Source organism: Phascolarctos cinereus, unplaced genomic scaffold, assembly GCF_003287225.1.
Source record: "Phascolarctos cinereus isolate Bilbo 61053 unplaced genomic scaffold, phaCin_HiC Scaffold_7;HRSCAF=346, whole genome shotgun sequence".
Taxonomy (NCBI): domain Eukaryota; kingdom Metazoa; phylum Chordata; class Mammalia; order Diprotodontia; family Phascolarctidae; genus Phascolarctos; species Phascolarctos cinereus.
Window position 1 is genome coordinate 45,523,885 of NW_027556180.1, and position 23,277 is coordinate 45,547,161.

General features: G+C 42.1%; 2 protein-coding genes across 3 annotated transcripts in view; one reads left to right on the top strand and one right to left on the bottom strand.

The window, feature by feature from the left end:
- EIF2A (eukaryotic translation initiation factor 2A) overlaps positions 1-19,653 on the bottom strand; it is a 28,535-nt gene extending 8,882 nt beyond the window's left edge. The window contains exons 1-9 of one of the 2 annotated variants that reach the window (XM_020980887.2): positions 19,496-19,653; positions 11,941-12,010; positions 8,999-9,073; positions 4,696-4,814; positions 3,140-3,239; positions 2,696-2,778; positions 1,871-1,944; positions 1,623-1,767; positions 1,308-1,424 (exon numbers count right to left, since the gene is read on the bottom strand). In XM_020980887.2, coding sequence (XP_020836546.1) covers positions 1,308-1,424; positions 1,623-1,767; positions 1,871-1,944; positions 2,696-2,778; positions 3,140-3,239; positions 4,696-4,814; positions 8,999-9,073; positions 11,941-12,010; positions 19,496-19,523 — 811 coding nt within the window. In that variant the 5' untranslated portion in view covers positions 19,524-19,653. Of the gene's footprint in view, positions 1-1,307; positions 1,425-1,622; positions 1,768-1,870; positions 1,945-2,695; positions 2,779-3,139; positions 3,240-4,695; positions 4,815-8,998; positions 9,074-11,940; positions 12,011-19,063; positions 19,156-19,495 lie in introns of those variants that run through there. The other variant, XM_078147462.1, reaches the window with a different exon arrangement.
- A 404-nt stretch (positions 19,654-20,057) lies between these two features.
- On the top strand, positions 20,058-21,542 carry SERP1 (stress associated endoplasmic reticulum protein 1). The gene is made up of 3 exons (XM_020980888.2): positions 20,058-20,232; positions 20,333-20,408; positions 21,259-21,542. Exons 1-3 carry the CDS (start codon positions 20,149-20,151, stop codon positions 21,297-21,299), a joined length of 201 nt encoding a protein of 66 aa, XP_020836547.1. The 5' UTR covers positions 20,058-20,148; the 3' UTR covers positions 21,300-21,542.
- Positions 21,543-23,277: the final 1,735 nt, after the last annotated feature.

Below are 23,277 nucleotides of genomic sequence, written 5' to 3' on the forward strand. Positions count from 1 at the left end.
GATCCGTGCTGGCAGAAGGATCTCCCAAGACCAATGACATCACAGGCCCGGAAAATATTCACCCCCCCCCCACCAATTCCTCTAACAGGGGCTAATTGACCTTAACGTGCTTCAAGCTCTAGTAATGCGGTCTGCAGCAGCTGCTATACAAAGTTACCTTGCTATTTATATGAATAATTTGAAATAGGCGGCAGAATGATAAAGTTGCTTTTTGGCTAAATTTAAAATACTTACCATCAGGTTCTGTTTAAGTCTACAGAGGGGAAAGTATACCAAAATAACATAATCTAATTGCCTACTATAATGTTTTGAGGGTCAAGTGAGAAAATGTAGGTAAAGTACTTTATAAACCTTAAATCCCTATTATAGTTGCTATTATTATTATTAATCATGAGTGATGGCAGTGCATTTCAAAGGCTGATTGTCAGGGTAGTCCTTTGCTCATCCAGACCCTTACCCATGAAGAAACTGCCACTAGGCTCTGAAGGGTAAAGTCCGTTGGACAAGCAAGGGAACCCCAATGGCCCTGACCCAAATCCTATCCTGATCTCTCCTTCCTAATGATGCCCACTAAGGACCCCTGGGCTTCACCACCTGCCCTATAGCTGAACTCTCCTATAAGTTATCTCTCCCAATCAGAATGTGAGCTCTTGGAGAGCAGGGAGTATGTTTTCTATTTATATCCTCAAAATCTGGCACAGTGCTCAACATATTGCAAATGCTTAAAATGTGCTTTTCCATTTTATTCTAGTCTCAGCAGTTTAACCTGCCTTTATAACAAACTACAATGAGCAAATCCTTTTCAAAATAATTCTTTTATTCAGCAGCAAAATAACAATCACTTACAAGTTCCAGATTCCCTAGCAAAGAGTTGGGATAGCTTGGTTCAAAATTTCTGATGCCAACATAAATAATGCTTGGGGACTATTTCAGATTTTTTAAATGAAAAGAATATTAAGAATTTTGTTTATTTCTCCAAAACTTTAAGGATGCATGATTTCATGAGTGTGAGTACTCCCTCACTGAAACAGATGGCAACCATCTGTAAACAACTTGGTCATCTGCCTCTAAGACCATCTGAGGCCAAAACCTGTAAGCCACCCTGCAGCCAACCTGTGATGAGCAACAATGCCAAGCTTAGCTAGGCTGGCCTTTACCAAGCAGAAACTTTACTTTGGTAACATAAGCATATGCAGCTGCAGGTCACTGGAGACCATCTTAAAACACTGAAGATATTTAATTTCCCATTACTAGGTCAAGAACCAGTAGATGGCATTCTACCAAAGGGTCTTGAATGAAGTACTTACGTAATTGCACCACGGCACTTTCTCCATTGGTTGCAATGTAGTGTAGGGTTTGCTCTCCATAATAAGAAGCGCCTGTCTTGTCAACATCTGTACTAGCAATTACTAACACAGCAGTGGCTATAAAATTAAGAAGTTTAAATTACTTTAAAAATGCAAACCAGTCCAAAGCAATTAGCAAAACTCTAACCATATTCACAGAGACCATATCTGATTTTGCATTAGGAAAGCACAGGTTATTAACAAAAGGAAACTGACAAACTTGATAAACTGATAAGCTGCTTGATAAATAAAAAGGGATGGAGCATGTTGATATACCTTTTTTATTCCACAGCATTGTCACCTTGTCAGCCTTAAAGAAGCTTTTGTTAGCCAGTGCGGCATGAGGCCCACTAAAACTGGGGTACTGGTACAGCCTCACAAATGATGGGGCTCCCTTGCTGCCAGGAACGTAGACGGCCACCTGAGTCAACAAAAGACCAAACCATTACTTTGTAGACTCTAAACTTACAACAGACAGACCAGCAGGCATTGGAAAGTTGTTTGTTAATAAACAGAGGAGGCACCTTGCATGGCTGGGGTCCTGGTGATAACACAAAATCACTAATTTTTTGTAAATGGAGTTTGTTTGCAATTGTACCTGAAAAATCACAATTGGGATCAGGTTAATGACAAGAGACAAAATGAACTTCTCAAACTCTCACTTTCTAATAAAATAATACTGCCTTACAAATGCTAATGTTGCTTAAATAAAATCTCTCTACTTCATGCTTCTAAAACTAATTCTTTACCAAGAACTGAACACGTCACAAGGACTGACAGTTGTAGACTTTTCCAGACTTTAATTTCAAATTGGCACAATAATAGCTTGCCCACTATTACGTAAGGTCAAACACTCTATCTGAGAGGGAACAGAAATAAACTGCCCAATGTCCATCACTAATTTAACTGAAATGCAAAGATAAGCATTTTACCAATACCCAGGCACAAAGTGAGGGCTGGAGAATGCTTGGCCTCACTGCCCACACAAGAGCCTTATTTGTGCATCTGAAATGCCCAAGTGATTCAGAAAGAAAGGGAAGTAGGGACAGAGATGTCTAAAAGCAGCAAGGAGGCATGTACGATATCACACATCTGCCAGTAATTTTTGCTGTGTGTATCATAAATTGCTAATCTCTATGCTATTTCAGTAGACCTCAAATTCTGTTGTTACATTTTATCAGCAGTTCTCAAAAGGTAGGCTTTCAAACTGCTAAATTAAAAATTCTAATAAAATAATTTCTATAAAGAGAATAACATGGTGAAATTTCTGTTAAGGATGCTTTAGTGATACGGTAACAGAAAATAATTTTAGTGTGTTATGCATTGCTAAATATTTAATCTTTCCATACTGAAGTTGTTGTTTTCAAAGAAGTGAACTTCATTGTTAACATTCCTGGCACAAATGCTTTCATCATCTGCCCAAGATGGGCACCTAAATTTAAAAGAAATAATAAAAGTCAAAACCAATAAGACCAATGAAAAACGCAACATTCAAATGACATCCTTTAATATTCATCAAATGAAAAAATATAGACATAATGACAAAAGCTATTTACTACTGATGGCTATACGGTAGACATTATGGTACTATTCGATTCCATCACTGTTACAGAAAGCATGCTACTGAACACCTAAATGATGATTCCCATAACCCAAGTTCCCAAAGATTTACCTTTTGGCAACACGTCACTTACTTTGAAAGTCAACATCACAAGATACCATAATTTTAACATGATTTTAAAAGAATATAACATTTGTACATTCTTTTGTAAATAATTAAGACTTTTTTTTACCAGTTCTGCATCTTCTTTTGAATGAAAGACTTCAAACATTTTCCAGTTTTCACATCATAAAGTTGTAGATTAGGTACTCCTGATGTGCCATCTTTAGAAGCTGGAATAAAAACACATTTTCAAAAGAGTGATCTCCAGTTATAAGAGTTATGAGCCTCCCTCGACTCATTTCCTCAGTTCCAAAATGAACTTCAAAAAGAGCTTTACTTTAATACCGTTTAGGTGAACTCAAAAGGTTGATCTACAGCAATTAAAATTTTCCTCTAATCTCACAGCTCTTACTTAACCCTAGATTTAACTGCCTCCCTTTTGGGTGTGATAAATCTTCCTGAGTCAGTGCCTTATGTTTTCATACTTTGATAAGGATATTATAAAAATGTCTGGTTTAATAGGTTTAACTCATCTCTTTATTATGAAAGCTTGATTTTATAACCATGGAAAAATGAGTTTGCTTTCCCTTGATTATAGCTGATTTAAAATTTTCCTTCCATCTTCTTCAAAACCTTGATGGATCAGTGACCACACTGGTATGGACACTACTCCAACTAGTTCAGATCGCAACCCCTTCACAATTTTCCATCTGCGCAATGTCTTAATCTATATTCTCCCATAAGTCCTGCATACAAATTCCTGTCCCACATCTCCCTGATGATGTCTTACTGTCTCACGCAACAGCTTACTGCTACACCCAGCATGTCAATCTTCATTACCTTCAGACAACTTTGATTCTTAGAAACTTGTGGTGCCTGGGCAGCTATGGAGCACAATGGATACAGCAGTGGACTTGGGAGTCAAGAAGACTTGAATTCAAATTCTGCCTTAGACACTCCCTAGCTTTCTGGCTCTGGGCAAGTCAATCAATCTCTTCAGTTTGAATTTCCTCAACTATAAAGTGGATGTAATACAGCACCTCTCTCCCAGGGTAGGAGTCAGGATCATATAAAATAACACGTCAACACATACCCTATGACTCAATGGTTCAAAGCCACAGAACTTCACTGGGGGTTACTGGCTATACTGGCATTAAAGAGATGGGTTGTGAGGTCAGGGGGCAGGGTGTGCCTTCCTCAGATGTTTGAATTTTCCTTTCACCTACTTCCCCACCTATTTGATTTCCTAGTTCTACCTGCTTCAGGACATTTTTATTCTCATAATAGAATACTGTAATAAAAACTGGCCAGCACCACATCATGCTGAAGTGAACTGGTATTTTTCCATAAGATTTCTGTTCTCAGTCCCTAATACTTTATTTATTTAACTAAAACAAAACCACTGCACGTTCACATTGTGCATTAGCATCATTCAACATCTATAAATGTGACTGAATACTCCCTCTGGTCTGTCTAGGACTACTGCCTGGGCTGAGCCTTCAGGTAGTATATCTACTACATTTCCTCTGAGGCATTATGTGTATTCTACTATAATACACAAAGTCTTCACTGTTCTAAGGTTTTAGATCATTCAATAGCACACAAGCCTCAAGTTTTTAGAAACATAATTTAACTGATCTTATTATCAGAATGTTTTTTGTTTTTTACAAATGGCCAAATACTCACTTGTGTAAGGCTGCCATATTACTAGGACAGTATTTTTTGGTGAAAATTCAAGGCAAACTGCTTTTGGAAGATCAAAGGAATGCAGCAACTCATTGTCAGCAACATTCACAAGATTTACCCTGGTAGCAAAAGAAATTTTAGAGTCATTATGCCACTTTAGAATAGACAACACCATAAAAAACAAACAAACCATGATATATGTCACAGGCAGATATGTGCAAAAAGTTCATTACAACAAAAACTGATTTTTATAATTTTGCTAACAATTTATAATCTAAAAAATGGGTAGTTAAGATTTTAATCCAAAAAAATGTCCATATAACCAGAATTCTGGCTGAGAAGAATAAGTATATAACTTTTTGTTTGGCACCAGCAAGGGTCCAGCCTGAAAGGGAGGTGGGGTGTGGAAACCTAAGCCAAGGAAGAAAAGAAGAAACGACAGAAGGGGAGGACAGATGGGAAAGAGCCACAAGAGAGTCACAGCAGCAAAGAGGACACGGCGTGGCAATCCCCACTGGAACCTGGGACAGCACAGAACAGTTCATTTGCATTCCTGTTTAAGCATGCATGGTGAGCATTTTGCATGTCATTTATTTATGCATATAAATAAAATAAAATAAAAGTCAAACATTTTTGGCTCCTGTTCACAGGAGGAAAAAAAACAGGTAAGAGTATCTGAGTCCTTAGGATAGCTAGGGGGTGCCACAAAGCACTGGGTCTAGAGTCAGGAAGACCTGAGTTCAAATCCAGCCTCAGACACTCATGAGCTGTGGGCCCTGGGTAAGTCACCTAACATCTGTAAGTCAATCAATAGGGCAAGAAACTTGAATTAAGTACCTACTACATGCCAGGCACTGTGATACTTGCTGGAGACATCAAGAGGCCAAAGATAGTTCCTGTCCTCAAGGATTCTGAGGACTGCCTCATAATCTAATTGGGGAGAGAATATGCAAACAAAAATGTAAAGACAAGCTATATACAGGATAAACAGGAAATAATGCCAGGGAGAGCTTCCTGTAGGAGGTGGGATTTTAGTTGGGACTTGAAGTGGTCAGAGAGGAGGGACAGTGTTCAAGCACGGGGGACAGTCAGAGAAAATGCCCAGAGCCAAGAGACAGAGAATCTTATTTGTGGAAAAGCCAAGAGTCTAGGATCACTGGACTGAGGAGTACATGTTGGGGAGTCAGGTATAAAAAGACTGGAAAGACAGGAGGGGGCTAGGTTATGAAGGACTTTGAATGCCAAACAGAACATTTTGTATTTGGCCCTGGAGGTGACAGGGAGCCACTGGAGTTTACTGAGTAGAGGCGGTGGTGACATGATCAGAAAATCACTTTAGTGGCTGAATGGAGGATGGACAGGAGTTGGGAGAGACTTGAAGCAAGCAGACCCACCTCCCCTAAATCCCCTAGCAAACTACTGCAGAGGCTGGGTGTTAGGGATGAGGGCCTGCACCAGGACAGAGCAGTGACAGAGCATCAAGAGCAAAGGTAAAATCAACAGGTCTAGGCAACAGCTTAGGTATGTGGATCAAGAGGTCGTGAGGAGTCTAGCACAATTTCTAGGTTGTGAGTCCAGGGGACGGGGAGTCTTCTCCCAGAGTTTGAGAAGGTAGGAGCAGGGAGAATTCAGGGGGAAGGATAATAAACTCTGTTTTGGGCCTGTTAAGTTTGACATGTCTACAGGATATCCAGTTCAAGATGCCTGAAAGGCAAGTAGAAATGCAAGACTGGAGGTCAGCAGAGATGTTGCAGCAGGATAGGTAAATAGAGATGATAATTAAATCCATGGGAACTGATGAGATCACCAAGGGAAGTGGTAGAGAGTGGGGGAAGAGATGAGGACTCAGGCCAGAACCCGAGGGAAGCCTATAGTTAGAGGGTGTGATCAGGAGGATGATCCACCAAAGGAGACTCAGAAGGAACAGTCAGAGAGATAGGAGGAGAACCAGGGGAGAGTGGTGTCCTGAAAACCGAGACAGAAGAGAATCTCAAGGAGGAGAGGATGACTAACAGTGTCAAAGGCTGCAGAGAAGTAGAGAATGAGGACTGAGAAAAGATCCTGGACCTGGCAACAAAGATCAGTGATAACCCTGGAGAGAGCAGCTTTGATGGGATGATGAAGTTAGAAGCCAAACAGCACGGGGTTAAGAAGAGAGAGGACAGGAGAGAAAGTGGAAACAACTATTATAGACAGGCTTTTCAAGGAATTTAGCCATGAAAAGCAGTAGAGAAATAGGAGGATAATTAGAAGGGTTGGATGGATCAAGTGAGGGTTTTTTTCAGGGTGCAGAAGAAATGGGCAGAGGGAAGGAGCCACAGAGAGAGAAAGATGAAAGAAGATTAAGTGACAGTCAAGATGACAGAGAAATAGGGAGCCACAGAGAGAGAAAGATGAAAGAAGATTAAGTGACAGTCAAGATGACAGAGAAATAGGGAGCCACAGAGAGAGAAAGATGAAAGAAGATTAAGTGACAGTCAAGATGACAGAGAAATAGGGAGCCACTGGTTACTGAGCAGAGGAGTGACACGGTCAGATTTGCATTTATGGAAAACCACTTTAGCAGCTGTGTGGAAGATGGATCAGAGTGGGGAGGGACACGAGACACTAATTAGATCATTTTAACAGTATAGGTGGGAGGTAGCCAAGCACTGAAATAAGGTAGCCTTTTACAGTAATGAAGAAGGGATGGCTGCAAGAGATGCTATGGATGTAGAAGCAGCATGATTTGGCCCAGAAGCTGGTTCAAACCCTTTTCTGTCTTCAGTTCCCCAATTCCTCTCCACTAGATACTGCTGCCTAATATTAGTTAAAGATCAAAGCCACCTCTGAAACTGAAGGATCTGGATTCCAGTTCTAACTCTGCCACTTAATGTTAACCTGGGTGACCTTGGGGAAGTCTCTTGGACCTCTCTAGACCTCATCTTCCCTGTATTTAGAATGGGTTGGATTAGACAACTTCTCTGATTGTTTCTAGCTCTAAATCTATGGCTTTCTCATCCCTAATTTCTTCTATTAACCAGCTAATGCCCCCGGGGCCCTCGCTCCCCCTCATTTCTAATCTCCTCCCAATTACTCAGTCCAGACCAACTACCTCAAGATTTTGGGTGGTCCTTGAAAAATGTAAAGAACGTTTTCTTCTACATTTTTCATGAGCCACCTGAAATCCTTTGGCATGCTACAAGCAGCCACGGGCTGCACGTTGTGCAGGCCGATATAAATGCTAGCTATTGTTAAGACTATGATTATTGTAGCAATAATCATAGTAATAATGATACCATTTAATGTAACTCTCTTCCCTAACCTCTATAAATGCCAACCCATCAGATATGGTGGGTCAAATTCTTCCACTTACTTCAGAATGCATGTACACAGCATTCTCTGCCTATAGAATAGTTATTTTCTACCTGCACTAATCAAGCAGGCAGAGACAGGATGGGAAGCAGCTGTGACTAGATGATCTGGGAGAGGGGAAAAATACTGCTATCTCTCTGTGAAATGCAATATAAACTGATGGAAGTGGGGACACGTCTGTTAAAAGGCAAGATGGTGACAAAGGTGGAGGCAGTAAAGTGTTAAGTACAGCTAAGTTAAAAACAAGCAATAACGAACTATCCTGGGATCTGTGAAGGGGAAAGCAACATGGTAATAACTCAGAAAATTGAGAAGGACTGATTTTCTTAAAAGGATAATTATTAAAGTGAATTTAAGCATAGTGTTTTTTCCTAACAAAAACACTTCCAATGCCATATCAGTTTCCTAACACCATATTTTATGTAATAACACTTCAATACTAACCTCTGACTCATTTAAAAATACACTTAGAAAGTGTACCTTTACAAATTATATAACTGACAAAAATAATTACATATTTCAAAATAATTTAATTTCAATCATTAGGCATAAAATTAAGGCACATAAACAAGAAAAAGGAAATGTTTTAAATTCCAGTGTGTACATTTTTAAAAATACAAAGCAGTAACTTAAGACAAATTTTTTTCTCAATTTCTTTACAAGCACATAATTTATCAAATTAATTGCCCTCCCTCCACTACTAATTTTTGATGTTAAGATCTGAATTATTAATTTTTTTAAAAGCACAAAAACAAATACAGTGATTATAATAACTTTGGAGACTCGGTAGGAAGGCTTTTATGAAAGATGGCTTCTTTCTCCCAATGTGACTGCTCCAACTTCTTTACAGTTTGCCAATGTCCAAAAGAATACATGTTATGCAAACAAGTTACATCTTATATTCACAACAAATAGAAAGGTGAAAATATTAACTACAATATGCACTTACTTTTCTCCATTACACCAAGCAAACAGGCTTCCATCCTTGCTAAAGGCATAGACTTTGCAATTCTTCCCTGATTCCCTGAAGACAATAACAACACAAAGTTAGTATTCAAAGGTAATAAGGATTCATCTTTTATAATAAACTGATCTTACAAAAGTTAATTCAATAGTTAATTAAATACCCAGACAATTTATTTAACTTTTGGAAAATACTGAGTTTTAGGCAGAAATTAAAAGGTCTGCATTTTAAGTACAACTCTAGAGAAAAGCATAGGACCACTCACTTACAAATGAGGAAAATGAGGACTAGAAAGGTTAAAAGACTGGCCCCAAGCCACACAGCTAGTATATCTCAGTCAGGATAAGAGCCCAGTCCCCTAACTCTTTCCACATGGCATATCATGTGACTCTCCTTAGTCAATGTAGAAATCACAATCTACATGCAACAAACATGTGGTTTTCCCTGGGTGGGCGTTTGTGACTTCCAAAGATAAATGTAAATATTTTACATTTAGTGACTTCATCTCTCTTCCATTAACACAAAATGGAGACTGACCTCATTTTGTCATTCATCATCTTAGAAGGACTATTCCCAAAGTCCTTACTTGTTACTTCACACTGTCTATCTATCTATGTGTATGTGTACACACACACCCACATACGTCTTTTCAACTCCCATGGATACAACTAAAAAGTGTGTGTATGTGTGTGTGTGTGCTGCAATAGCCTTGTAATCAATTGCTTGGCCTGCCTCAGTCTCTTCTCCAGCTACAAAAGCAGCTTTCCTAAAGCACAGCTCTAACCAACTCCTGAACCACAGCCACTTCCCTCTGAGATGTAAACCTCTACCTTCAAGATTGCTCTCTCTACATCTTATATGCAGTTTTCTGCATGGTGCTCCTTCATTAGAATGTGAGTGCTGTGAGGCCAGGAACCCTGCTTCCACCTTTCACTGGAATATCATAAGTACTTAATAAATGCTTTTTGATTGAGTGACACCCCCTTCTCCCACTTCTCCGCCCCCAAAAATACATACCTCTTTACTCACTGAGAAAATGAAGGCCCTCTTTTCTACGCAGATGACTCAGAGATCTATTTATCTAGTCTTAGGCTCTCTCTCAAGTTTCAGCATTGCATCACTAATTAATTACACCACTAATGTCCTACTGGACATCTCCAACTCAAAACATCCAAAACCGAATCACCTTTCCCTCCAAGCCCACCCCTCTTCTGACCTTGCCCAGGTTTGCAACCCTGCAGTTATCTCCTCCTTTTCACACTCCCCTCGGCCCCATATCCATTTCAGTTGTCAAATCTTTCCATTTCTACCTCCCCATCATCTTTTATATCTGACCCCTTCTCTGTACTCATAGCTACCACCTTAGCTGAGGCCTTCACTGGCTCTCACTTGGACTACTACAAGTCTCCTGACTGACCTCCCCTGCTTCTCTAGCTGACCCTCCATTTGGCTACCAAAGTCATTTTGCTTAAATGCAGATCTTGCCATGTCACTGTTCTACTCAATCACCTCCAGTGGCTCCCTACTGCCTTTTCTTGGAGGCTGGCCCCCACCTACCTTTCCAGGCTTACTGACCATTACTTCCTCCTCCTGCCCTCTGTAATCCAGCCAGCCAGGCCCCTCCCAGCTTGCTGTCTTTGTGTCGTTGGCCATCTTCCAGGCCTGGAATTCACTCTTTCCTCTCCTCTGCCTCAACAAATCCCTCTCTTCCTTCGTGCCATGGCTCAAGCACCACTTGACATGAAGCATTTCCTGATCCCTTCCAAAGCTACCTTGTTAATACTTCGCATTTATTCTGCACGTACTTCTGGATGGACCTGTTGTCTTTCTCATTAAGAATGAAGGGCTTATTTCACTCCCTGTATTTGTATTCCCAGTCCCTGGCACACAGTAGGTGCTCAATAAGTGCATGTTGATTAACTAACATGGTTAATCTGGTCTGATTTCTTCTTAGCTGCTTGATTCTGTCTCCTATGGATTACTGCTCCCTTCCAAGGCATTTAAAAACTTTCTATTTAACAAACCATTCTAAACTTTTTTTCCTGGGATTGATGACAAACTTATTATCTGTGGTTTCCACAGTCAACCTTTTTTCTCCCACATTTATACGTCAACAACAATCTGGAATCTCTTCAATGCTCCAGGATTTCCAGAAATGATCTACAAGTCTTTTCAGTGCTCTGGAATATCATTTATCTGGGCCTGGAGACTTGCTCTCCATGAAATTGGCTGGGTATTCTCTATTTCCTCACCTATCTTGGAATCTAATACCCTCTAATACCTTGCTTTCTATTTTCCTGCCTGAAGATCCTCCTCTTTGGTAGAGATGGCAGAAGATTGATTATTCATTGACTTTAGGTTTCTGCTCCAAGAAGCAGCTGGGTCTATTCCTTCCTTGGTGTTCTTTCTACTCTAAACATGGCTTTAAAGGCCCCGTAATAAAATGTATTGTATTTCATGTTGCTCAATAAATAATATTGTTGCATGTTTTCAGGAAAATTCATTATTTCCCAAAGTATTGACTAGGAAAGCCAGGCATGCATATGTTTCATAAAATTATTTTATCAAGAAATATGGATTTCTATTTTCTCACACAGTGATTAGAGACTTTAAGTTCACTATAATTCCTGGATGAAGAAATTATCTCTACTCATGCAAGCTGGCAATTTCTTTGCAACTTACATCTTAAAAGAGCTGCCGAGAGCCCTGACAGGTCATATGACCTACTCGGGGTTACACAGCCTATTATGGGTCAGAATCAGAACTCAAATCCAGGTCTCTTCTTCATTTCAAGGCCAACTCTGCTTCCACTGTACAACAGCTGTCTTCATTTTCTCACATAAAATACTGAACTTTAAAATTGAAAATAATAAATACACAAAATATTGCCCCCTAATTAACACTGACTTTCAGAATATAAATCATACCTTAGAAACACTGTATTTTCTGTAAAATTTGGTGGCCCATTCACCATGTAGAGCCCCTCTGATCCTCGGACTACAAAGAAAAATAAAAAATGATTACTATATTATGTTTTAACAATTCACAGGGAGACTTCCTAACCTTAGAGGTGAAGGCACTGGGGGAAACTGGAGAGGCTTTCTATAGAAGGAAGCACTTGAGCTAAGTCCTAATGGAAGCCGAGAATTCTAGAGTTGGAGGTAAGGGGGAATACCAGTCTAGATGGGGGGACAAGGTGGGGCAGCACAGAGGCATATAGACAGGAGATAGACTGCCACATGTGAAGAATAGCAAGTAGGCTGGATCACAGGGGGCATAAAAACAGCAGAAAGATAGTAAGAATATTTATAATAGGCACTTCATTTTCTGTCTATATCCACAGAAAAAAACTGATAAATAGAAGTATACACAGAATAATTTCACACACACACACACCCCCCTATTTGTGTCTAATGACAGCCATGGGGAGGGAGGGAGAAAAAAAGATATTTACATGATAATTTGGTTGTACATGTGAAAAGAATATCATTGTGCACAGTATATTTGTAATTTCATGTACAACCATCTTTTTTTATTGTACTATGTTATAGAAATGCTTTTTTTATTCCATAAATTAAAAATAAAATAAAATCTTAAAGAAAAAAAGATAGTAAGCAGTCATGCCAGAGCAGAGTAGTGAACAAACCAGATTATAAGATTTTCACACAATCCTGGCCTCACGAAATTTACCATGACTGTTGCATGTACATAATAATATTTTCAACTCACAAGAGAAGTTACATCCTGATAACATCTTAACAACACAATAAAGCTACATGCTGTAATATTAACCTACTTACTCACTGTAGGTAGACCACAATAATAGGTAAAAATAGCCTTCTTCCAGATTCACTTACTTTTTCTTCAGAAACAATTTGTTATAGTAGAAATAACCTGGGAATCAGAAACCTAGCTTTGAATCCTGGCTCTAACATTTACTAGATGTGTAGGTAACTATAATTTGTTTCTGAGTCTTGGTTTCCTCATCTGTAAAACAGGGTTGCATTACTTACCAAAGAAGTTCACTTTTTTTTTTTGACAAAAACACTTTATATACCTTAAAGTGTTATTTAAATGGGAACATCTTTACTATTGCTGGTGACACCCATGATTATAACCAGCTTGGTCCTCCAAGCTCTATAGCTCATTTATCTACCTGCTGCCTGCACATTCCTTTTAATTAAACTAGCTGTATCCCAGAAAGCAAATGGAGAAAGGCAGACAGAATTACTGGCTACAGAAGTATAACCCCCTAGAGAGTATGTGTGAATAAAAAGAAATCAAAAGAAATGCAACTTTTACTCCTGATCTCTCATACCATCCATTGTGGGGACAGGGATTGCTCAGAAACCCTAGCTCTCAATCTATGGGGGAGAGAAACAGCCTGGGTGAGGATTTCCCTTTCTACTGTGCTGGAGTCCAAAGGCTCAAGCAACCACAGACTCTGATTCCATCGCCTTTTTCTGGTGAAGGAAATTAGTCCATAAGTCTGAACTCAAAAGAAACCTTTTAAATCCACAGTGGCACTTGTTCGCCGCTGAGAGACAGCACTGTTTCTGCTGCAACCTAGGCCAATGTAGTTTTTTCATGAAAACTACAACTCTTATTTTTGGAAACAGCAAGTTCACAATTAAATTTTCTATAGTTCCACAGATCCAGTTTTACCTAGAAAATACTACAGGAAAAGCATAAAGTGATTCTCAAACTGGTAACCTAGTACTGATTAGGCAAAATCTTTTTTTTTTCCCAAGATATGCAGGGTTTCTCTAAGAAGCCAAAGTAGCATCACAGAAAAAAGGGCTGGAAGGACCGTACAGGCCAGACCATTAGTCCAGCGTCCTCATTTTACAGATGAGCAAACTTACTAGGTTATTTTAAAGGCTAATAAACTGCTTATTATTGTCCATTAAAAGGTTATACTCCACTGGAAACAGAAATATATGGCTACAACTTGGAACTGAGTAATTCGTCAGTTTTTCCCTACATATTTACACTATTAAAAATAATTATTCTGTTCTGTACTTCCCTATATAAATAAAAGCTCACTACAACAATGTCATTTCTAGATGACTAAATTTCTATTCAAGATTATCTAAAACTTCTTAGTGATTTACAATTAGTTTCTAAACATATTGACCATTTTCACACAATGCAATATAAGCTATATAAGCCTTTGTTAAGGTAAATGATAATGTCCAGTTTATAATACAGAACTCCCCTCATTTTATGTTGACAGAGGCAGAAAAAGATCTGTTTCAAAAGCAATTTTAATAGCAAAAATAAATATCTTATGTTTATATTGTTAGAAGACTCAGATGGATTAGATGAGACTGAAGCACATTTGCATAATGCTTATTACATATTATTAACTCAGTCTCTATGCTATCAAAGATTTTTGATTGAGGCATTTTCCCCTAGACAAAAGTGAATAAACATGTACATTTTATGCCATTCTACAGACTAGGGAGAAAGATTCTAGAATATAATTATATCTGCAAGTGAACAATTAGCATAGATGGATTATATTTTATAAAACAGAATTCAGAATTCTCACACAATTGTTACATTATGTATTGCAGCTGTGGAGTACCCATGTTTTATGCAGGAAATTATTTCAACCTGTCCTAAAAATAGGCAACCACCGTTTTCAAACAAGTTGCTTAACAAAACAAGGTTTCCCCCATATTTAAATTCTATTCAACACTGGCGACAATATATATAAGCTTCCACTTCCTTTTTGGCTGGGGGCCCGAGATTTACTTTGGCCACTAACTCAATTCTAGACCAGATTTTCTGGTCTCTGTAAGTAACCCAATTGAGTAGTATTTACAAACATTACTCTTTTGGGTGCCACTACCAGCTATACCAATTACCCATTATGTATTCTTAGGCAAATCAAATTCTGTGCCTCAGTTTTTTCTACCCATGAAACAGAGCTAAAATAATGTGATAACATAAGAAAAATATCCAGAAAAAGTGCTATACGAAAATCCGAGGAAGCAGATTAGAGAAGGCTTGGTAGAGACGGTGGTATCTGAGGTGGGCCTTGAAGGAAGAAAGGATTTCAACAAGCAAATATGAGACAGGAGCATGCTTTAAGGTGAAGAAGGCAAGGAGAGCTGAGGGAAGAGAAAGGAGTGCAGTCTAGCTGTATTGTAGAATACCGAAAGGGAGATGATGACATACAAGCCTGGAAAGGTAGACTGGAGCCAGACTGGGGGGATTTTATCATATCCTCTGGGCAATAAAGAACCACTTAAAGTCTTTGAACACCCACAATTGCATGAAAAAAAAATGAATCTGGCAACTGTTTGAACAATGGCCTGGAGAGGGGAGACTAGAACCAGGAGACCACCAAACTTTAAAGAGATGTCTATGCTCTCTGCCTTTGTTTCCTTTTCTAAACTCTTCCTTGTTTTTGTGCTCTCAACTTTAATCAAGATCTTCTAGACATTCCCACCTGAATGTCTAAAAACTTAACATGCTCAAAACCAAGTTTGTTTTCCTCTTCAAATGACCTTTGGTCTTCCTTCTCACTGTTATTGGCTTCCCTTTGCCTACCACTTACCAATGCTTGGAAACCAAAAACTAGGAAGTCAACTTTGTTCCCTCAAATCAAGAACAAACATTAAGCACCTTATTCAACTGAATGAGATATGAACAACATTGGATCTGGATAAGACACTATCATCCTTACATCCACTGACCCAAGTTCAACCAGCACAACAATGTCGTCGCCTTTTTGTTCCCAGTAACCTAATTCAGGTCCCCATTACGTGTCAACTTAAACGGCTCCTAATAAGTCCTCCAGTCTCTTTGATTACAAGCCATTCCCAACCATACGGTTCTGATTAGGTTACCCTCTCCCCAAACTTCCGATAGCTCTCCATTAACTACAGAATAAAGTTCGTTTCCCCCCCCCGGTATTCAAGGGTATCCTCTTCAGCCTTATATTCCACTATTCTCCTTTCAAGCTCTCTAAATTCTGCTAAATTTGGTGACTTATTCATTGGTTTCCTTGCTTTTGCTCATGCTGTTTCCTTTAACTGTAATGCTTGCCTTCTCCACCTGTCAAAATCTTGCCAAGTATCTTTCAATTTAAAGGTCAAACTTTAACACCTCCCCCTTGATAATACCTCATATTGGGTCTGTTGAGAGTTTATCAACTGCACATATATGGACAGAGCCAGGAACTGGATCAGTGATCCCACTTGTATATACGGAAGGCACTATCTTTTCTGGGTAAGAAACTAACTAAAGGGAATGTACGTAGGCATGTAAGTAAGTAGGTTAGTTATGCTCCCCTTTGAGGAAGACAACACTCACTGGGAACAAATATTACTCTCCTTTTTATAGATTAAGAAAGAGAGTTTTAGAGAAGGAAGTAACGAGCTTAAGGCAAGTGGCCTGCAGAGCTGGAACAAGAATGGAGGTCATCCGATTGTCAGGCCAATGCCCTTCTTAGTTGGTCTCATCCATGAAGCTGTCCCTGAGCCTTCCCACCCATCAGTCAGTGATTCCATAGCACTTTGCGCGCGCGCACACACACACACACACACACACACACACACACACACACACACACACACACACACACACACACACTGTCTTACAAAATCTCTTGTGTTTTCCCTAACAGACCTGTTAGTTAAGAAATGCTTTAACTTTTTATCTGTCTTACTGCTGACATTTACATAGCTGCTTGAAGGTTTGCAAAACACTTTACAAACTTTTGTTTGTTCCCTACAACAACCCTCTGAACATATAGTACCTTCATTTTACAGATGAGAAACTGAGGCACAGAGAGGTTATGACTTCCCTATGGTCACCCTGGCGGTAAGTGTTTGAAGAAGGATTCAAAACCTGGTCACATATGACTCCAAGTCCTCTATATCATTCTGACCCTTAACAGAGAATGAGCCTGTCCCAAGGGCCTCCACTTACTTCCTTCTAAATCTTCTTTCTCTGCCTTCTGCAGGCCTCCCCGCTCTGGAAAATACACCCAAGTGCCCAGTTTACTACTTATTATTCCTATGCCAACAAGTACCCACCCCAGGTTAGAGTTGACAGAGCCTCTCAATTTTTAAAAAAAATTTACAAGGAATTCATTTTTTAAAAACAAACACTTACTGCATACCGGGCAGTTGGCATCTTATGGAGGCAAAGGGACATAGAAGATCCTGATAGCTGGCCTTGAAGCCAGGGTGACCCAAAATGAAGTCCCACATCTTACCCATACCAAGTGAACCCTGGGCAAGTTCCTCAAATTCTCAGTGCTTTAGATTGGAGGGGCCCAACTGGAAAGTAGTAGGCTACCCCAATCAGAAGAAATCTAACTGGGAAATGTTTAACAAAATAAATATACAACATAACATAATGTTAATTTGTGGTTTTCTAAGTCAAGATGTGGCTAAAGGGATCTGTTCTATTTGATTTTGATGCCAATGCTCCAGACAAGTCTCTACCATACACTGCAATGAAAGCGCTCAACTACATTGGCAGAAGTTCCCTTTATAGTACTGAAATCACAGATCCATCTCCTATTCCTATCTTTCTGTGCCAGGCACCGTTGGTGAAACAAAGGGAAATTAGACCAAGTTCTAGCCCACTGGGACTTGAAATTAAAGGAGGGCAGCATCACAAACATTCTGCTGTCACCTAAAATATTCAACAGAAAGAGTTCATGATCTTGAGTCAGTATGATCTAACAAAAAATAGGAACAGATTGGGAGTCAAAGACCTCATGTTCCCTGCCCATCTTAGCTCCTGAGAGCTGGGTGACCTTGAATTCAGGTCCTTCAGCTCTCGACCCTATATTCTTGTACTAGGCCACAAACCCTGCCACTACTCCCACAGGTTCAGTTCTTTCACTGTTTTTCTATTTAGGATCCCATTAACATTAACTAGTATTGATGTTAAATAATATTCTATATTAACAACTGCACTTTAAAGTTAGAAAACCACTTTACATTGTTTCATTTGACTCTCACAACAAACCTGTCAGATTGTAGCTATTATTACTCTCACATGGGAAGTGACTTTCCTGGAACTTACAACCAGTAGCTGAGGCAGGACTGGAATCCAAGTCTAGCACTCAATCAATGACTTTTCCATGCCTAAGACTGTAAACTATTTGAGGACAGAGGCTGTATATCTCAGTATGCTGAAGAACTCCGTGCAACCCAAAACAATAGCAGGCATTCAACAGAAAAATAGTTGCCACTTAATTAGTGCCTCTAGGTAGGTTAAGTGCTTTACATATACAATCTCCTATGACCCTAAAGTGCTGGTTATTCTTTTTTAAACGTGAGGAAACTAAAAATGGTGAAATAACCTGCCCAGAGTCACACAGTGTAAGTGTCTTAAGAAGGATTCTAATCCATGTGTTCTTGTGACTCTTGAGTTGAGCACACTATAAATATTTGTTGAATGAATTTACTCTAATCTCCAGCTCCAAAAAGACAGTAGGGCCTTATGAATAGAAAGTTGGCCTCCAGTCAGGAAGATCTAAGCTCAAATGCCACCTCGTAGGCATACTGGGTACGTGACCCCGGACAAGTCACTTAATCTCTTCATGACCCAGAAGCACCAGACTCTTAAGTCCCAGATCAGGTATCCAACTGCAGGACTAGAAGAAATTCCCTTCACCCATGAAATCAAAGGTCTGGACAAAATCTGCAGCGCCAGGAGGAGCCGACATCCTAACTAAAGCCATGACTGCCCAAACAGCCTTCTTATGCTCCTCCCCGAGTCTGGGTCTTCCCGAAAGCCTAGCTTGCCAGCAGCCGCTTAGGGGTGCTGATATCAGTCCTCCTTCCTTCCCCATTAGCCCTGCTGGGGAGCAGGGGCAGACCGTGGTGGACCACAGTCATGGGGGGCGGGGTCCTCTACTTCCCTCTGCTCCCCAGGACCTCCCGGCTTCCTCCAAGTCTCAGCTAAAATCCCGCCTTCTACAAAAAGCCCTGCCTGATCTTCACGCCTCCCCTCGGGACCCCCCACACCCACTCGTGGATCTCGTCTCTCTCTTGTGCGTAAAGAGTTAGATACGACTGTCAGCTCTTTGAAGGCAGGGCCTCTTTCCTTCCTTCTTCCTGACACAGCAGGCGCCTAATGAATGCTTGCTGACAAGCTAGGCCCGGACCTTTCCACATGCCACCGGCTGTCACCCGGGGTCAAGGATTTCGGGGAGGCTACGTGTACCTGCGGCTAGCCCAGCCCCGCGGGGCGGGGAGGGCAGGGGGAGGGTTCCGGAGCCCCGGCCCCGCTCCCCTCTCCTCCCCAGCCTCCCTCCGCCTAGCTCCAGCTCTCTGAGCTTCCACGAGCCTCACTGCCGAGTGCCACGCCACACGGGGCGGGGGCGGCCCCCGAGCCCCGGAGGCCCCGACCACGCGGGCGGGCGGCCCAAGCCCCAGAAGGCCCTCGGCCGGAGCTCCGGCGGACGCGAGCCCGCGGCCCTGAGTCTCCCCGGCCCCCAGGACCCACCTGCCAGCAGCGGGGAGGACGGCGCCATCTTGTGCCGGAAAGAGATCTCCGTCCGTCCGGCGGGCCGGGTCAGAGTTCACGAGGCCGAGGCCGGCCCCTGCGGGACCTACACGTCCTCGCTGCCGCGGAGGCGACGACGTGGTTCTTCCGGCGCGACGGGGCGGGCGGAGGGCGGGGCGTCCCCTGATAGGCCGGGGGTGGAGCGCGGGGAGGCCCCGCCGCCGGAGGCTTCGCGGCCGCCTGCGCACTTCCGCGGGGCGGGGCCTCCCTAGTGCTGACGTTGGCAGCCGGACGCCGCGGAGCAGCGCGGAGCCTCCCCTACAAATTGGGCCCGTTCCTCCCGGCTTCCCCCCTCTCCTCCGCAGCCTCGGGTGCGGCCGGGCGACGCTCGGCCTTCAAGGCGCGGCCCCCGCTGACAGCGCGCGCGCGGACTCCCCTCCGTGCCCCGGCGCGGCTCTCGCGGTGACAGCCGGAGCGGAGCGCCCCCGCCCCCGTCAGCGCGCACGCGCACGCGCCGGGCTCGCCAGCGGCCGGCCGGAGCTCGCGCCCGAGCCCCGGTCCGTTGAGCGCGGCCCAGCGCGGCGGCGGCGGCGGTAGCGGCAGCGGCAGCGGACTCGGCGGACTCCGGCCGCGGGCGGGCGCAGCTAGCCAAGATGGTCGCCAAGCAGCGGATCCGTATGGCCAACGAGAAGCACAGCAAGAACATCACCCAGCGCGGCAACGTCGCCAAGACGTCGGTGAGGCGGCCGGCCCGGGCGGGGGGCGGCGGGCGGCGGGCGGGGAGGGCCCGGGCGCGGGGCCGGGGCTCCACTAACGCCGGGCTTTCTCCCCTTGCAGAGGAACGCCCCCGAGGAGAAGGCGTCCGTGGGGCCCTGGTTGTTGGCGCTCTTCATTTTTGTGGTCTGTGGCTCGGGTAAGTGTCGCCCACTCGTGTCCGCGGCCGGGCGGGGAGGGACCTGGTGTCGTGACAGGGGCCGGGGTCAGCGGAAGGGCGGCGGGGGGCCCTGAGTCACCTCCTTCCGACATCCCCACTCGCTAAGCCGCCCTTAGTTCCGTAGGGTGGGGTGGGGGGACAGGGCTGGCGCGCCCCCCCCCCCGCCTGTCATGATGACCAGTCGCGATCTGTCGAGAGCTTTGCGGACCTTAGAGCGCCGGCAGCTCTCCGCTCTGTCTGCCCCTCTGCCGGGTCTCATGGGCTTTCTGGGGGGTCCTGCCTCTTCGAGTGGGGGCTTCGGGTGCCTTCTTGACGTGTGTGAATCCCCAAAATGTCAACGGGGCCGAGCCGCTGTCACTGCTTGTCGGGGTAGCAGCGTTTCCTTGGGAATGGGCAGCGGCCAAGCCCTTTTATGTAACCCAAAGATTAGAAAAGATTCCGAGTCGGGTTTTCGATCCATAGGTGCGAGTTCACGGCCAAGCTTGAAGATGTGTAGTCTTACAGGACGAGCTAGCGTAATTCTAAACTGCAAATCCCTGTATTCTTTTGGATCTCCTTGTTTCTTTAAAATGGAATTTTGAAATTGGAGGATTTAGACCTGGAAAGGGCTTTGAGCAATTCTAGACCTTGTTCCCCCCCATTCCTCCCCCACACACCCCATTTTACAGGTAAAGCAACTCAGAGAAAAATGGAGAGATTTGGCCGGTCAGGTTTGGGCACCTGGTCCTGGGTGTTCTTTGGAAGAAATTAGACTGCCTCAAATGAACATAAATTGTTTTTAACGTTTGTTTTAAAGCATTATTTTAATATTTGCCTCTTCTCCTTACAGCAATTTTCCAGATTATTCAGAGTATCAGGATGGGCATGTGAAGTGACTGACCTTAAGATGTTTTCATTCTCCTGTGAATTATAACTTGAACTCATTCCTGATGTTTGATACCCTGGTTTAAAAACAGTTCAGTAAAGCATCCTGCCTCAGAATGACTATTCATGTCATCCTTCATTTGTCATTCCAAGGTTTCTTCACAAGTCATTCCAAGTTTTCTAGTTCATACCACAGTGCCTTGAGAAGCACCACATGTATAAAGCAATAAAATTGATTGTTGATCTACAGTCGTGGACCCGACTTATTCAGTCAAGTATAAATTCTCGTTTTATGTGATTCTGAAAACTGTATGCAGTATAGATACCTAGACTAAATCTGTATAGACTAAGGTCTTTGATTTTTGTTTGCCCTTTAATGTATAAATGCAAGTTAGTCTTAATTTAAAATTTGGAAACTGATTTTTATATAGCAGCTAGGCACTTTATTGCTGTCTTGTGAATTGAAAGCACATTCATTAGGTAAACTTAGCAGTGCTGTATTATGGTGCTTATAAATGGAACACCTAGATGTAGTTAGCCCAGTTTTCCCCTGCAGCCTTTGGCACCTGAAAATGAAAAGGCTTTCACGATGCTACTATAGAGGGAGATTCTTAGATCCAGAACATCTATTTTAATAAGATTATTACTTTGACACTACCTTGGATTTCACATGGTTAAATAAAGTAACCCAAGAGGCCATAAAAAAAACAACCTGATGAAACATTCTGTCACCTCCTTAGTTACTGCAGTTTCTTTGAGGTGATGATATGGTAGAACCTGTCAACCAATGGCTTATAAGCATGCTGTAAATGTCACCCAAGTTGTTCACGTCAAGTATTAAGGCTATTCACCGCAGGTTAAGATTTGCAAGTTAGCCCATACTAGTTAAGCAGTTACTATGGCATGGCTTGGAAAATATGTATTATGAAAATTCTACTGCTCATTTATCAGGTCGTGACATGCTGTTGAGTCCAGCTGTGCCTTAGACCTCATAGCATGTTGATAGCACTTTCAATACCAAAAAAAGAAAAAAGGCACACCAACTAAATTAAGATCGACTTTAAGTCTACTTTTTTTAGACTTAAGATTAGAATTCCCCCATGAAAATACACGTATGTAAAGTTGTATTGACATCTTGTTACAAAATACATTGGGCTTGATCTTTAGGATTCACCTGGATGTTGGACCTGGATGTTAGAGGTATGATACTTGACATTAGATTGCTATCTGTTAACCTTTCCTGTTATATTGAGGATGGGAGACGGAGCTAAATTTTGAGTTTAAGAAACTTGGAAAAGACCCCAGCACTAATGGCATCCTCTCATTGACTGTAGTTATAGGCAACCAGTGGACGAAGCTTGGGTTGTGTATTAATACAAATGGTATACGTGGTAAATAAGGAAGTGGCTTTTCCTGCTTCCTAGCCCCTCACTTTGATAACATCTGGACCAGACTATAATGAAGAACAACTCACAGGATTCTCTTAACTAACTTCTAGTCTGTTTAGCCAGAGGCAGGTAAGGTGGAAATGACATTGGTAGTGAAGGTTTAACAGAGGTAAGTAAATTACTCCTGCATGTTTAAAAGAGTAGGAAAACTGCTGGTACTGGCATTTAGCTGAGGTAGGTAGGGTTCTATCTCCTTCATTAGTTGTATTTTTGCTACTTCACTTAGCATAACCAGGTCCCTGTCTGCCATTTGAAGATAAATGCATTGGTTAACAGATTCTACTATACTATAGAAATGTAAATTTTTGCTCTAAATTTGAAGCAGGTGCCTTAATTTTGTTTTGAGTCAAACCATTCCATTGCAAATTTTTCCTTGCTTTAGTACAGTTGGCTTCAAATAAGTATTTTCTGTTTACAGTGTCTTATTGACTAAATTGACTGTTAAATTGGTGTACAAATTAAGTCATTTCACATCTGTAAAAAACTCCATTCCCTTTGTATTTACATGTGTAATTTATCCACTTGATGCATTTTAT